Genomic DNA, 16085 nt, shown 5'->3' with positions numbered 1-16085 from the left:
ACATGGAAAGATAGGAATTGAAAACTACCAACGCCAAACGCAGCGCAGTGGCTGGCAAAAGCATTAAAAATGTCTCTAAATAAGTAGAAAATTTCAAACAGAACTGGATAATTGATATGATAATGATATAGGCCTAGCCTAATCTATATATATCTATAGGATTTACAGGTAAAGTCCTTGTGCAAATACTAAATAACCCGTACTGGTTTTGCTTCAAGAACTAATCAGTTCATGGTAACGAACTGTAAGTAAAGAGCGACCCCGCTCAATAGCAACCAAAACCATAAAAAACCGAATTTTCATACCAATAGATATATCAAAAGAATTGTATTTTTACGCTGATTTAAAACATATAAGTTTAATTAGTCTTACCCATCAAAAGTTACGAGAGAAAATTTGACTTATTTTCGAAAAAGGGGAAAACACACCCTAAAAATCGTTGAATCTCAATGAAAATCACACCATCAGATTCAGCGTATCAGAGCTTCTATCTGTAAAAATGTATGAATTGTGTATTTTATCCCAGATGAAAGATCACGGATGCGTGTTTATTTGTTGCTTTTTTTTACAGGGGTGATCATATCGACCCAGTAGCCCTAGAAAATCGTGAGAGGGCTCACTAAAACGGAAAAGAAAACTTCTAGTTCCCTTTTTAAGTGACAAAAAGATTGGAGGGCAGCTAGGTCCCCTCTCCCACCCATTTTCTCTCCAAGTCGCCCGATTAAGATTTTGAGATAGTCATTTTGTTCATCATAGTTGAAAAGCCCTATATCTATGCCATTGGATATAACTTGCCCCCCCCCCTGCCCCAGGGGAAAGAGTGAGTTATACAAATTGCCCATTTTTTACGCATAGTATTTGTTATTGAGAAGCGTACATACATTTTGGGGTGGGAAGACGAATTTTCTACTGGGGGTTTTTCACGGGGAAACTTCCCAAGGGGAGAAAAGTTTCAAGGGGTTGAACTTCTCTGAGGAAATTATACACCGGGGGAACTTGCCAGAATTCGTATACAAAATTATTTTATATTTCTTGCTTTCTCTTTTTCCGTGTCAGTTTTAAGCATGGAGTTGTTAAGGGTAATTGTCCTGGGTAAATTTTTACCTGGATTGAACGGTTGAGAGAATATATCCGTGAGGAGGGTATTCCTCCATGGAGGTGGGGACATATTTCTTGGGATTATTTAAAAAACGATCAAAAATTAAATAAACGAACAAGTTTTTTCACCTGAAAGTAAGAAGCAACATTAAAACTTAAAACGAACAGAAATTATTAGTAGATGAAGGGGGTCGTCTCCTTCTCAACACATCGCTTTTCACGGTAAAGTTTGAATTTTGGCCCGACTCTTTAAGAATGACTCCTGAAACACAAAGGCCAACCAATTGGAACAATAAGAAGCCTTTTTCAAAGTACTAAAAAACTTTAGCGTAAAGAGCGAGGTGTAGAGGAGGAGGCAACCCCCTCATATAGGTAAGAATTTTCGTTCTTTTTAAGTTTAAATGTTGCTCATTACTTTCAGTTGAAAAAACTTAATTTGTACTTATTTTTATTTAATTTAACCAAATATACCCATCCAGGCTGCACAGAGTAAGCCAAGGTTAAACTGGTAGACCTTCTAGTTAAACAGTTTCGGGTTCTTTTCCTCGCCTGCATTTCAAACTGCCTAAAAGGCAAGTATTTGACAGTTTAGGATAGGCTAATCTACTGTTTAAGACATATACTACACCTAGCCTTATAATTTCGCCTGACACTAGATTACGTTGGTTATTATTTTCTTTTTTTTTGGGGGGGGGGGCACAAGCACAAGTTTCCACTCTTATCTTTTACCCATACTCTTTGTACTATACTATTGGATCTGCTTTATTTAGGTTCAAGATATATCATGGTTGCACCATCCGCCAAAATCTAGTAAAGAACGAATACTCGGCTTGTCTGCTGTCCGTTTTGAAAATAAATTGATCTGAGCTGAAAATTACCAAGAAGTTTTGAAAGAAAAAATGTCAACCAAGGAGTAATCACCATTCTAGGATGATTCAGGAATGGTAACTATTATTTTAATTATTTTTAACAATAAAAGTTCGCTACGAAAACAAGTTTTTAGGAATTTCGAAATTAGCCTACAGCCCCGCAAAAATGGGACCGGATCAAAACGAAAACTGGACCATTGGAATCATTATAACTGAAAGCACTATTTAGAAGAATTACAGCCCGCCCTTGAGCAACAAGGATAACCCCTTTTACGCATGGGAAGTAGCGATCTCTTGGTTTTATAATCGTTCTGATAAAACACGAAATAACTTTCGTGAAATTTCAAGGACAGCTTGACGCTTCTACATAATTTATAATTATTTTTATAAAAAAAGGGGTACACTTTCTTCTTTCTTTTCTTAAAATGTAGAAAAAGAACTTTTCTATATATCTGGAAAATTAGAAATATTTAAAGAGGCTTTTTATATATTTGAATATATGGCCAAGAATAAATTAGAGTACCTTTGACATCAGGGATGAAAGTGTGTATGTTTTGGAATTTCTAATTAAGGCATTACTAATTCGGGAGAGGAAAGGTCAAAATGAGTAGCCCACAGGTTGTAGTCTTGTCAAGTCTTGTCCACTTAAAACATAACCAAGTATTTGGTAACTTTGAATTTTGATGTTGTTAAATCTCTCTTTGTCTTTCTCTATATTTTCTTGTTTTCTAGCAATTTATTAAACTTTTCTTTTAAATACGAGAAATGTAAAACTTCAGGGCAAAAGATAGTGTAATAATTAAGGCATGTTCAATAGGGCTAATGTTTTCTGAGAAAATCAACCTGAGCATACAAATTTCTATATTCGATTTTTAATTATGTCTCCGGTGAATGCATCAAGAAAGCTGGTATAGAAATCAAAACTTCAAAGTAGGATTCAAAGCAGGATATATATATATATATATTATATATATACATATATATATATATATATATATATATATATATATATATATATATATATATATATATATATATATATATATATATATATATAAATATATATATTAGCTTCTATTCAAGGTGCCGAGATTCTTCCAGAAAAATAGAAAAAGAAAAATATATACCTTTTCTGAAAAACAATAGAATCAATTTTATCTGATATCTCATCACGTCCGTCATCAGCTTCAAGTATCAACTGTTGAACAGACACAAGATTTAAAGGGAGGTCAGGAGAAAAATTTGCCTCTGCTGTTGAAGTCATCTTTACTTTTTAAACTCCCTAAAATAAAGAAAATTAAATTATTTTTTAAGCTTTGCAGTATTTGCACACTTAAAGCTGATAAATCAAAAGTTTCAGTAACCAGAACAACATACAGGCTTAGATTTTGAATCCTGAATTTAGCTGATGAAAAGTCCCACAGTGTTGGATCTGCATGATTAAAGTGAGGGGAGGAGGGAAATTAAAGTACTGGCAAAAGTAAGCTTTCCCAAAAAAAGGAAGTAAAAAACAAATTTTTTTAAAATCTTGAATTACCATTTATTTGTCTTTTCAATCATGAACCTTTTTTTTAGGAATACACTACTCTTACTATTAACAATACATCACAGGATCAAGCTATATGAGGCCAACACAACTACTCGAACTGCACCTTCATCCTAACCTACTCAAAACCTCCCTTCTTACATACTCCCAAAAGTTCCCATTTTCTTTAAATCTTTCCATGCAACATCCTCCCACCCCAACCAAGGACATCCTGTTTTTCGTTTAGCCCTAGACAAATGGACAAAAATGATGATCTTTAGCAATATGTCACATCCTTCATCTCCAGAATATACCCTAAACATCTAAGCCTTTCTCTCATTATAGCCCTAGAAAACTGGATTGAACCACACTTTTTGAACAGCCTACTGTTTGGAAAACAGTAAGTTGGTTGGGTACCCACAATCAGTAGGCAATTTCTTGGAAACACATTATGCAAATCTTCCTTGGTTTTTTGGAGCGCTCATGCTTCAGAACCATTCTTGACCACTGTCACCACTGCATCTTCTAATATTCTAATTATGGTTTGCAGCCTTACCTTCGTGTTCTTTCAAACTTTTTTCAACTAGGAAAAAAACTCCCTGGGTCTTGGCTATTCAGCTTTTAACAAATGAATTATACCAATTATCTTTACTATGAATACTACCTAGGTAAGTGAAAGTGTGTTGTTAATCTATCTTTCCGCTGCCCAATGCCACCTTTTCATCTTCATTTATTCTTTGCCATAGCAACTCAGTTTTCTTAACAGTAATTTTCAAACCTGTTCTACCACCCTGAACCTGCAAAATATCTAAAAGTTCATTCATTGTGCTAACACCTTCATCTAGGATACTTAAATCCTCACCATAATCTAGCTTCAAGAAAGTTTTACTCCCCCATTTGACTCCATGTTCTCCCATTGTCTTTGTTGCACTCCTTGAGAAAAAGTCCATCAAAACCATCCATATAAATAGGGATAGAACACAACCCTACTTAACTCCTGATTTGATATGAAACCACCTACTATCCTCATTTCCTACCTTAACCGATGCGGTGTTATTCTTGTACATAGAACTAATCACTTTAATGTGTTTGTCTGGTATACCAAATAACAGCTATGCATGATCCTCCCCAATCCAAATCTATTCAAAGCCCCCCTCTTTACACCATCACATGAAGTTCCCATTTCCTTTAAATCTTTCTTTGTGACATCCTCCCACCCCAGACAAGGACAACCTGCTTTCTGTTTAACCTTAACTGGTTGGCCAAAAAGGATAATCTTTGACAATCTGTCATCCTTCATCCATGGAATGTACCCTAGCCATCTCAACCTTTCTTCATTATAGCCCTAAAATGCAGGATTGACCACATTTTTGTGCAACCTACTGTTTGAAATACAGTCAGTCAGCTGGGAACCCAGAACAATCTGCAGGCAATTTCTCTGTAAAACATCTAGAAAATCTTCATCCACTTTTTGAAGCACCCATGCTTCAGAGCCATATTTGATCACTGTGACTTCTAATATTAGTTTGCAGACTTATCTTCCTATTCTTCCAAACTTTTTTTTAACTGTGAAAAAAAGACCCTGACCTTTGCCTATTCTACTTTTAACATCTTACCTTAAATCACAGCTTGGAGTGAAATAAGGACTTTTGATCCTGTTGAATCATTCCTTGTGATGACAGTTGCCTATGTGGTTGATTAGATTCTGGTGGAAGATTCTGGTGCATCCCAGTCAAATCTCCATGGTTTGTCACTCCACTCAGCATCCAGACGGCATTTGAATACATCTGCTGATTCAGCAGAAACAGTGTTCTCCTTGAGGTTGTTCCAGAGGCTCACAATCCAGTTTGAGAATAAGCTGCATCTTGCTCTAGTTCTTGCATGAAGCTTGTGGATTCGTTTGAGGTGTCCTTGTGGTATGTGGAAGGGGTCAATTTCCAGGAGCTCATTTTCTTGATTGGTAGAGAGGAGTTTGTGCACCTGGATCATATCCCCACGTATCCGCCTGTAGACTAAAGAGGGGAGGTTGACTTCCCTCAGCCATTCACTGTAGGGCTTGTTTTCCATACCGGCAATCAGCTTAGTGGCCCTCTATGTTGGATTTGCTCAAGAACTACCTTGTCCTTTCTGAATTGAGGGGTGGCCAGGATGGTCCCCACCTCCAATTTCTGTCTTACTAGTCCTTTGCAGAGCTTGGTGATTACATGTCTACTTCTCCTGGTAATGCTGTGTTTAATGATGCCTAGGGCTCTGCTAGCATTGGCTGAGATCTTCTGTGAGTGGGAGCTGAAATTCAACTGGGAGTCTACAACAACTCCAAGGTCTCTCTCCTCCTGAGCATGCTCCAGTATGTGGTGACTCCCAGGGTTTTGGATCATAAAGTACTGTTGCTTGGGGTTGTTGTGTCCAAATTGTATGACCTTAGATTTTTCAGCGTTGAATTGATGTTGACAGGACCTATGAGTTTTGAATCGTCCACATAAAGAGTGGTTTTGTTACTGGTGATAAGGGCTAGCTCATTTATGTATATATTGAACAGGGTAGGGCCCAGGACACTGCCCTGGGGGACCCCACTGGTGACTTTGACTTGATCAGAGAGTGCATGACTGTTTGGTCCTGTGGTCACTTTCACTTGCTGTATTCTGTCCCTCAGAAAATCCTTGATCCAACTGATCACTTGTGGACTAACAGACAGAATACATAGCCTGTGAATGAGGTAGCAGTGACAAACTTTGTCAATAGATTTGGCTAGATCCAGCAGGATTATATCCACTGGTACTCCTTTCTCTAGTAGGTCAGTTACAAGACTGCAAGACTAAAGAAGGTTTGTATCCATTGATGTCTTAGAACAAAAACCATGCTGGCTACTGCTGATGAGTGAGTTAGCCCCAAGATGGTTAATGATGCATTTGTTGACAATTCTCTCCATGGCCTTGCATGCCACACAGGTAAGGCTGATTGGTCTATAGTTTGCTGCTGAAGTTTTGCTACCCTTCTTATGAATTGGGATGACTGCCATCTTCACTACTCCTGTCATCTTTTCTAATAATACTACCAAAGTAAGTGAAGCTGTCCACCTCATAAATCTTTTTGTTACCCAATGTCACCTTTTCATTTTCATTTAGTGACTCAGTCTTCTTAACATCAATTTTCAAACCTATTCTAGCACTCTGAAGTCACAAAACCACTAAAGGTTCACTCATTTTGCTCACACTTTCATCTAGGATGCTTTAATCATCAGCATAATCTAAATCAAGGAGAGTTTTTCCTCCCCTTTTGATTCCGTGGGCTCCCATTGCATTTCCTGTGCACCTTAAGACAAAGTCCATCAAAATGATCCATAAAAAGGGGGATAGAACACAACCCTGCTTAGCTTCTGATTTAATGTAAAACCAGCTGCTAGCTTCATTTCCAACCTTAACTGCAGTAGTGCTATACTTGTACATAGGAATAACCACTTTAATATATTTGTCTGGTATACTATACAAGGATAAAAACTTTGCTAAAGCTTGTCAATCAATAGAATTGAACACCTGCTCATAATCTATAAAACTGATGACCAAAGGTGTTGGACAACTCAGGCACTTCTCAATTACTAACCTAAGAGTGAAAATTTGGTTGACACATCCTCTGCCTTTTCTAAAACCACACTTTTCTTCTCTTAAAACTTTGTCTAAAGCATCTCTCAGCCTAAAAAGTATCATGTTACTAAGTAATTTGCTACATACAGAGACAAGACTAATGACTCAGTAAATACCACACTCACTCTTATCACCTTTCTTATACAGTGGTTTTATTAAGGGTTTTCTTAAAATTGCTAGGTAGTTTCCCTTTTTAAAGAATCATATTCATAATCTTCAGTAACTTATTTCTAACCTCAGAGTCACCATATCTACAATACTTTGAGAACTTTATAATAACATTTCTTTTGAATATTTATCTCAATTTATCAGCAGCCAACCCAACCAATTGTGCACCAATCCACTTTCTGCACCACAGTGGTTTTCTGTGGATGGTGACATCCTTCCTCCACAATAGTGCAGACGGTCTGGTATTGTAATCTCCTTTTGTTGGTATTAAAGCTTATTCCAATAGGCAATGCATAGAACACCCCCAAAAAAGTCCCTCCAGACCATACCCCAAATACAACCAAAAATGTTCCACATCTTGCCTGGTCAAGCTCCCTATCTCAAAGCTCACATGATGGGTCAAATTCAATGGATAGCACAATGATGGGTGTGGGGGTGTTTGTTGCTATCCGTGATGAAAATGAATTTCAACAGGTAGGAGCTCCAAAAAAAGAAGAAAAAAATATCCCCAACCAAAAATAATTCCTCTTCCTTTGCTTCAACACCTCCTTCATAAAACCTGGGAATATACTTAAAAATTTCTTCTGATACCCTCTTTGAGATAAGTAAGATAACTCTAATAAAGGTTGCAATCTTCAAATTGTTAAAATCAATGTTTTCTTTAAACATTAACCATGATAGATATTTGCTAATAGGTCTCCAAGATTCTAAATCAGTAAACATACTGCTTAATTTGAAAACCCTTCTTAACATCCCAGTAAAGTCTGCTCTATGGACCCCAAAATACTATCCAACTAAAATAGTTGTGCTTAACATCCCTCCAGAAATACCTATTCAAGAGCTAAAGGAAGACCTCTCTGACAGAACTGGTAATCCAATCCCAGTTGCAGATGTCACCCAACTGGGCAAACCAGATACTTATGGCCAAAAAAGTATTTCTTATTCACTCAGAGAAAAACAACGAGCTAAGAGCTCATATGGCACTTGTGACGAGGCCAGAAGAGCTAAGAGCCAAGAGCTCTAAAAAATTTCTAAGAATCAATAGATTGATTTAAAAGGAAAATCAGTGGCTTAATGCCGGTCAGGATTTAAAATAAGAGCTCTGAGTCACAATGTCCTTCTAAATATTAAAATCCATTAAGATCTGATCACCCATTCGTTAGTTATAAATATCTCATTTTGTTCTAATTTTTCCTCTCCCTTTAGCCCCCCAGATGGTTGAATCTGGGAAAACGACTTTATCAAGCCAATTTGTGCAGCTCCCTGACACGCCTACCAATTTTCATCGTCCTAGCACGTCCAGAAGCACCAAACTCGCCAAAGCACTGAGCCCCTCCCCAAACTCTCCCAAAGAGAGCAAATCCAGTACAGTTACGTCAATCACGTATCTACGAGATTTGCTTATTCTATCCACCAAGCTTCATCCCAATTCCTCCACCCTAAGCGTTTTCCAAGATTTCTGATTTCCACTCAAACTCCCCCCAATGTTAACAGATCTGGTCGGGATTTGAAATTAGAGCTCTGAGACGTAAATTCCTTCTAAATATCAAATTTCATTAAGATCCGGTCACCCGTTCTTAAGTTAAAAATATCTCAATTTTTCTAATTTTTCCAAATTAACACCCCAAGCTCCTCCAAAAAGAACGGAGTCGTTCCAATTATGTCAATCACGTATCTAGAACTTGTGCTTATTCTTCCGTCAAGTTTTATCCCAATCTATCCACTCTAAGCGTATTTCAAGATTTCTGTTTCCCTCCTCCAGCCCCCTATGTCCCCGGATCCAATTCGAGTCGAAAATGGAGCATCTGAGACATAAGGTCCTTCTATATATCAAGTTTCATTAAGATCCGAACCTATTCGTAAGATAAAAATATCCCAGTTTTCACATTTTCCAAGAATTCCCGTTTCCCCCTCCAACTCCCCCCAATGTCACAGGATCTGGTCAGATTTTAAAATAAGAGCTTTAAAGCCCAAGATCCTTCTAAATGACAAATTTCATTAAGATCTGATCACCCGTTCGTAAGTTACAAATACCTAATTTTTCTGAATTACCCCCCACCCCAACTCCACCAAAGAAAGCAGATCTGGTCCGGTTATGTCAGTCATGTATCTTAGACTTGTTTTTATTCTTCCCATCCAGTTTCATCCTGATCTCTCCATTTTAAGTATTTTCTAAGATTTCCAGTCCCCTCACCCCCCCCCCCAATGACGCTGGATCCGGTTGAGATTTAAAATAAGAGATCTGAGTTACGAGGTCCTTCTAAATATGAAGTTTCATGAAGATCTAATCACTCCTTTGTAAGTTAAAAATATGTCATTTTTTCTAATTTTTCGGAATTACCACCCCCCCCAATTCCCCCAAATAGAGCGGATCCGTTCCAATTATGTCAATCACGTATCTAAGACTTCTGCTTATTTTTTCCACCAAGTTTCATCCCGATCCCTCCACTCTAAGCATTTTCCATGATTTTAGGTTCCCCCCAATATCACCAGATCCAGTCGGGATTTAAAATAAGAGCTCTGAGACATGATATCCTTCTAAATATCAAATTTCATTGAGATCCAATCACCCGTTCATAAGTTAAAAATACTTCATTTTTTCAAATTTTTCAGAATTAACCCCCCCCCCCCCCAACTACCCCAAAGAGAGCGAATCCGTTCCTGTTATGTCAATCATGTATCTAGGACTTGTGCTTATTTTTCCCACCAAGTTTCATCCTGATGCCTCCACTCTAAGCATTTTCCAAGATTTTAGGTTTCTCCCCCTAATGTCACCAGATCCGGTCAGGATTTAAAATAAGAGCTCTGAGGCACGATATTCCTCCAAACATCAAATTTCATTTAGATCTGATCAACCATTCATAAGTTAAAAATACTTCATCAACCATTTTTTCTGAATTAACCAACCCCCCACTCTCCCCAGATGGTAAAATCAGGAAAAAGACTATTTCTAATTTAATCTGGTCTGGTCCCTGATATGCCTACCAAATTTCATTGTCCTAGCTTACCTGGAAGTGCCTAAGGTAGCAAAACCAGGACCAACAGACAGACTGACAGAATTTGCAACTGCTATATGTCACTTGGTTCAATCCCAGTTGTGACCAGTTATTTAGTTTGGGACGGGGGTGAGTGGCGTGACTCTGTAAGTTCAGCCAGAGTCGACCCAGCTCTAAATGGGTACCTGGAGAAATATGGGAAAGGTAAGCAGGAAGGGTGTGTGAAAGCACAGGATGGTTGGCCAAGTGCCATAAAAAACAATATCCCATGCTAGATATTCCTCTTTGGACAGATGAGACCTCTCAAGCCCTACAAGCCAAAACCAATCCAGTACCAAAAATGTCTAAAACTAGGACACACAAGAAACAAATGCAGTGAAATCTTACAAACCTGCAGTAAATGTAAAAGCTCCCATCCCAAAAGAAAGGCAAATTGTAAAAATGATCAGCCTACATGTATAAACTGCAAAGGCCCCCATGATTCTTCCAATACAACACTATGCCCTGCTTACAAAAAAACAAGCACTAACACTCCAAATAGCAACAGAGAGAACTATACCTTACCCATTTGCAGCTTGGGAAGCAAATACATCCCGATCATACCAAACTAAACCTTTTATGAAACCACCCAATACTTTCACTCACAGAACACCCAACCTATCCAAAGTAACAAGAGCCCCACACAAGACTTCTTCCTTAGAACATTCATGCTCAGATTCCTATTGGAGAGAATCACCAAGACAGAGCCAACTAGCCTGCACATCCAATGATAAGAGGTTTGTCTGGCCGCCCCTCCCTAACAGAAATAAATCAGAAGCATCACCAGGAATTAATCCCCTGATAAATTACAAGCTGGATGAAAATCAAACAAGCTAACACCTAATATATGCCTCTTTATACTAAACTCTAATGCTGTTCAGTCTATGAACCTACAACAGCCACAGAAAGCAAATATCATAAATGAATTGGCAAACATCTACCTACCTGATCACAAGTTTATTCAAGCAAAAAAGGATCTTGCTTTACTCTAGCATGGCTAAATGTTGACAAAGAAATATGAAAACTAAGGCAACAAAGCAGCACATCTCAGTACTTCAGTGGAATGTAAGATCACTTTCAGATAATAAGTTAAATGAACTAACATCTTTTATAAATAATAATTCCATTGGTATTACTTGCCTTCAGGAAACCCATTTGAACAAAAACCCAACAAATAAAGTCTCCAGGATATACTATCCTGAGAAAGAATAGGTCATCACAGAGAAAAGGAGGTGGTGTAGCTTTAATAATAAAAATAATATCAAATTTTGTGGCATTAACTTTCCAGAAAATTTAAATGATATTGATGCACTTGGAATCAATATTTGGCTGAGTAATACCAAAACTTATGTAATAAACTTTTATAACCCTAATAGCCAAACTACAGATGCCATGGATATCTTCAGTAATATAAGTAATTCTAATATGCTAAAAAGCATAATTATTTGGGGAAATTTTAATGCCCATAGCCTTTTGTGGGGGGAGGGAGGGGGGAAACAAATATAGCTGGTAAGTTTATTTAAAGTTTTATATCAAATAATATTCAATTAGCAGTCATTACCCATACAAATCTAAATACATATTTTAACCCCAAAAGCAGCAAATTTTCCACAATTGCCATATAAATAGTGTCAATAAATATTTTGAATAAGATTTATATTCATTTACAGTTCATTTGGGAAGACTGAATAATGGGAAATGTCGTCTGATCAAACTATTTTTCTGTAGCCCCATAGAACGTGATGGTGCTTCTTTCTTCTTGAGTGGTAACCTGAACACCATAAAATCCTCATACCCAACTTTTGATTTTTCTCATGATCACACAAAACTGGAACTTGCTCAAAAGAAAAGTCTATCCTTGACTTGGTAATAACAAAATCTCCTGACAATGTTAGAAATATTGAAATTCTACCTCCATTAGGAAAAAGTGATCACACTGTTCTTAAACTGTCATTTAATCTTCAGGTGATGATTCTACTCCTCAAAAACAGACCCTTAAGTATAATTACACTAAAGGTGATTATGAGTCTTTCCAAAATTTCATTTTGTCATTATGTATCACGGAACAGTTGAGGGAAAATAAATACAATGTTAAAGAGGTATTTGAGCTGATTCATGAAGCTTTGGTAGTGGGTTAAGACAAGTTTATTCCAACTATAGTTTATAGTCAGCTCTATAAAAATAGGCAAAGTCTTCCTCAAGAAATTCTACAAGCTATTAGCAAAAAATTATCGGTGGCGTGAGCATATTAAAATAAGAAGCACTGAGTAATGGATAAGATATAAAAGAGCAAGAAATAGAGCAACTAGGCTTCTTCAGTCAAATTGTGAGGCACTTGAATCATGTATCATTGCAACTGCTCAAAGTTGCCCAAAAAGGTTTTGGAAATATATAAGAAAAAACCAGACTTCACAGTCCCAATGCTCAACTACATTCGCTAACCCTGAAACACAGACAAATATAGACAATGATAATGAAAAAGCTGAACATTTTAATAAACTTTTCTCATCTGTTTTTACACAACCCCACAGTGAAACTCCTATTGATCCTATTTTTTCTACCAGTTTCACATTAGATTTTGATGATTCTGATTTTGATGATTAATAAGTTTTCAGGACCTGAAGCATCTTGACACAAATAAATCACCAGACATTCATGAATTTCAAACCAAATGATCTGAGAACTTGCAATAGTACTCGCTGAACCATTGACATATTTGTATAATCTGTGTCTGGTACTTGCCCTTTGGCATGGAAAAAAGCAATAGTTAGACCCCTGTATGAAAGTGGCACAAAAAAACACAATTTAAAAACTATAGACCAATATCAAACACTTCAATTTTTTCCAGAATTATGGAAAAACTAATTGTGAAGAGAATACAAAATTATTTTGAATCAAATCTTCTTTGGCATCCATCTCAACACAGTTTCTGTAAAAAACGTTCATGTAATACACGGCTTTTGAAAGTAATTACTGACTTCCATAGGATGGCAGATGAAGGTCTCATGTTTGATTGCATTTATATAAATTCTTCTAAGGGTTCAATAAAATTTCCATTCTGCTTTTACTTCAAAAGTGTGAGGTATATCACCTTGGTGCCAGAATGTTGAATTGGACTGGTGATTATCTAACAGGCAGGATGCAGAAAGTGATTGTAGATGATGCTTTGTCCTCTGCTGAGATGGTTTTAAGTGGCTTTCCACAAGGTAGTTGCCTTGGTCCAGTACTTTTCTGCTTTTTCATCAATGACTTGCCTCTTGTTGTCCACCATTCCACAGTTAAAATGTTTGCAGATGATGTAAAGCTTTACTGCTCCTTGACAAATTCAGATGAAGCTTTGTTGCTTCAAAAAGACTTGGATGCAGTGCACAATTGGTGCAATGTTAACTCCATGTTTGTCAACAAAAATAAGTGTAGGGTTGTCCATTACTTTGGCAAAGTAGAACAAAGTTACCAATACCGTCTTGCTGGACATTCAATTTTACCTGTTGAAAATGTCCATGACCTTGGTGTTCATTTTGATTCTAGTCTTAGGTTTGACAGACATGTTTCTGAAGTAACTCGTAAGGCAAACTATCAGCTATTATGTCTTAGACAGAATTTCTGTAAGTTTAATCTCTGTTCATTCATTGCCATTTATAAATCAACAGTTCAACCTATACTCAAATACAATTTGTCAGTATGGTATCCATTGAATAAAAATGACAGAGCAAGGGTTGAAAAAATACAGCAAAGAGCAACTAAGCTTGTACCTTATTTGAAACATTTGCTGTATGAAAATAGACTGCACAGGCTAGGATTGCCAAGTCTTCAATTCTGAAGGGAAGGCAGACATTATTAACACATTCCATATAATCAAAGGCATTGATAATATAAGTACATCACAGTTCTTCACATTTAATGACAATAACAGGATCCATTATCACCCACATAAATTGTACCCCTCACTTTCAAAAAGGAAAATAGGCCAACATTCATTTTACAGCAGGGTGTGGAAGCCATGGAATGACCTTCCACCTAAAACATTTCTAACAGATAACATAAACAGATTCAAAACAAAACTAGAAGAAACAAATTTTCAAAGTAAATCATTTTTAAATAATATATAGTATTATTTGTCAGTGTTTGTTGTAGTTGTTATTTTCATTGATTTGCATGTGTGTATTATGTTGTCAGTATTGTCATAATTTCTATTTATTATGTTTATTGTGACAAGCTTGAAAGCTTACTGTATTTGGTATTAATAAAAATTAATAATAAAGGGAATTGGTAACCTTTGCACAAACCACTTTGCCATAGTTTCTTCATTAAACAAACCAGCTAAAATTCTGCCACATATCCCCAAATATATTATCACTAAAGCAAATTGGACTATGTTCAAAAAAGCTTAATGATGAAAGAATAAGTCTCATCCAGGAATCATATATTTTATTTTTTTATAACAGTTGACACACATGCTGAAGTTTTGACATCTATGCTAACAAACACAGCTAATCATGTTGTCCCCAAGACAACACCCAGGAAAACAATCCCTAAACACACTTTTAAAGCATGGTGGACAAATGAGTGCCAAAATACTGGACCAAAAAAAAACTATCTCCTGCTGCATATTTAAGTAAATTACAAGCATAGGCTAATCTCAAGAGGACTATAATAAATGCTAAATATAATTACTTGAAAAATCTTGTAAATAGTCTTTCTAGAGAAACTTGTGACCCAATTATACATAAACCCATAAGACAAATCCATAGGAAAAAAAACATTCTGCTTCAGTATGAGCTACTAGCCTATATAATATCCATTATAACAATGATAATGAAAAGGCAAAGGTATTTGCAACTCTTTTCTCAAACAAGCTAACATCAAATAATAACAGGATCATGCACCCCAATCTTGATAATTCTGATATACAACCTTGCACAGTATCAGAGTATTTAACTCTTTATGCTAAAGTTTTGTGGTTTTAAAAACTAGAGTTGTGAGAAAGAGTCAAACTTTAGCATAAAGAGCAGGGCATTGAGGAGAGGACAGCCCCTTTCATATACAGAGTTATTTCTGTTGGTTTAATTTTAATGTTACTCCTTACTTTCAGTTACCAAAACTTGTTTTGGTAAAATTTAGTTAATTGACTTCTTGCTATCTCAGAAAGGGTTTAGGTTAGGAAAACAAAACTTTCAGGGATGAATCTACAGACTAAAGTATGTCCTGGGAAGGTATTTTGAAGCAACTACCTCCACTCCTTCTCTCTCTAGAGGGCCTTGACCTTTGATGACCTTTAAAATATGTGTGTTATAAAAGTGAAACCTTGCAAAATATATCTTCTGGTTAATTGAAGTACAACAAAATTGTTTTTAGCTTCATAACTTTGCTCAATTCCATTTTATAAGGTTTTAAAGATATGCAAATACATTTCCTAAATTTTGAAAAAAAAACACTGATATGACTCAAAATTCTACTCAAATAACAGGAAAAACCATTGCTTTTTTCATGTGTTTGTGCACATCAAATTTTAATGAGAAGAGAAATCACCAGTGCAACAGCACAAACACATATAAAAAAAATACAGCAACAGTTAGTTTACATATTTGATATAGGCTATGCTTTACCCCCACACCCCTCCCCCCCTGATGTGCAAATATATAGCCCAAATTTGTTTCTAAACTATTACAGATTTGTAATGACCCCATATATAGGTAATTTTTAAGAGGTCAAAAAGTGCTTAAATTTGAATTTCTGGTAGAATTAATTA

At 36.4% G+C, this 16085-nt stretch overlaps 1 protein-coding gene and 1 long non-coding RNA gene across 2 annotated transcripts in view; one reads left to right on the top strand and one right to left on the bottom strand.

Moving 5' to 3' along the window:
• The window catches only part of LOC136036683 (uncharacterized), a 32453-nt gene that overhangs the window by 6906 nt on the left and 9462 nt on the right, over positions 1-16085 (top strand). The window contains exon 2 of the long non-coding RNA XR_010619765.1: positions 1869-2042. This is a non-coding gene — a long non-coding RNA (uncharacterized LOC136036683). The remainder of the gene's footprint in view (positions 1-1868; positions 2043-16085) is intronic.
• LOC136036682 (caspase-1-like) overlaps positions 1-16085 on the bottom strand; it is a 30576-nt gene that overhangs the window by 14195 nt on the left and 296 nt on the right. Inside the window, exon 2 of the mRNA XM_065718993.1 lies at positions 3095-3249. Coding sequence (XP_065575065.1) covers positions 3095-3231 — 137 coding nt within the window. The 5' untranslated portion in view covers positions 3232-3249. The remainder of the gene's footprint in view (positions 1-3094; positions 3250-16085) is intronic.

This window comes from Artemia franciscana, chromosome 15 (assembly GCF_032884065.1).
Source record: "Artemia franciscana chromosome 15, ASM3288406v1, whole genome shotgun sequence".
Taxonomy (NCBI): domain Eukaryota; kingdom Metazoa; phylum Arthropoda; class Branchiopoda; order Anostraca; family Artemiidae; genus Artemia; species Artemia franciscana.
The sequence above is the reverse complement of the archived record's forward strand: the minus strand, read 5'-3'. Positions and strand labels throughout refer to the sequence as shown.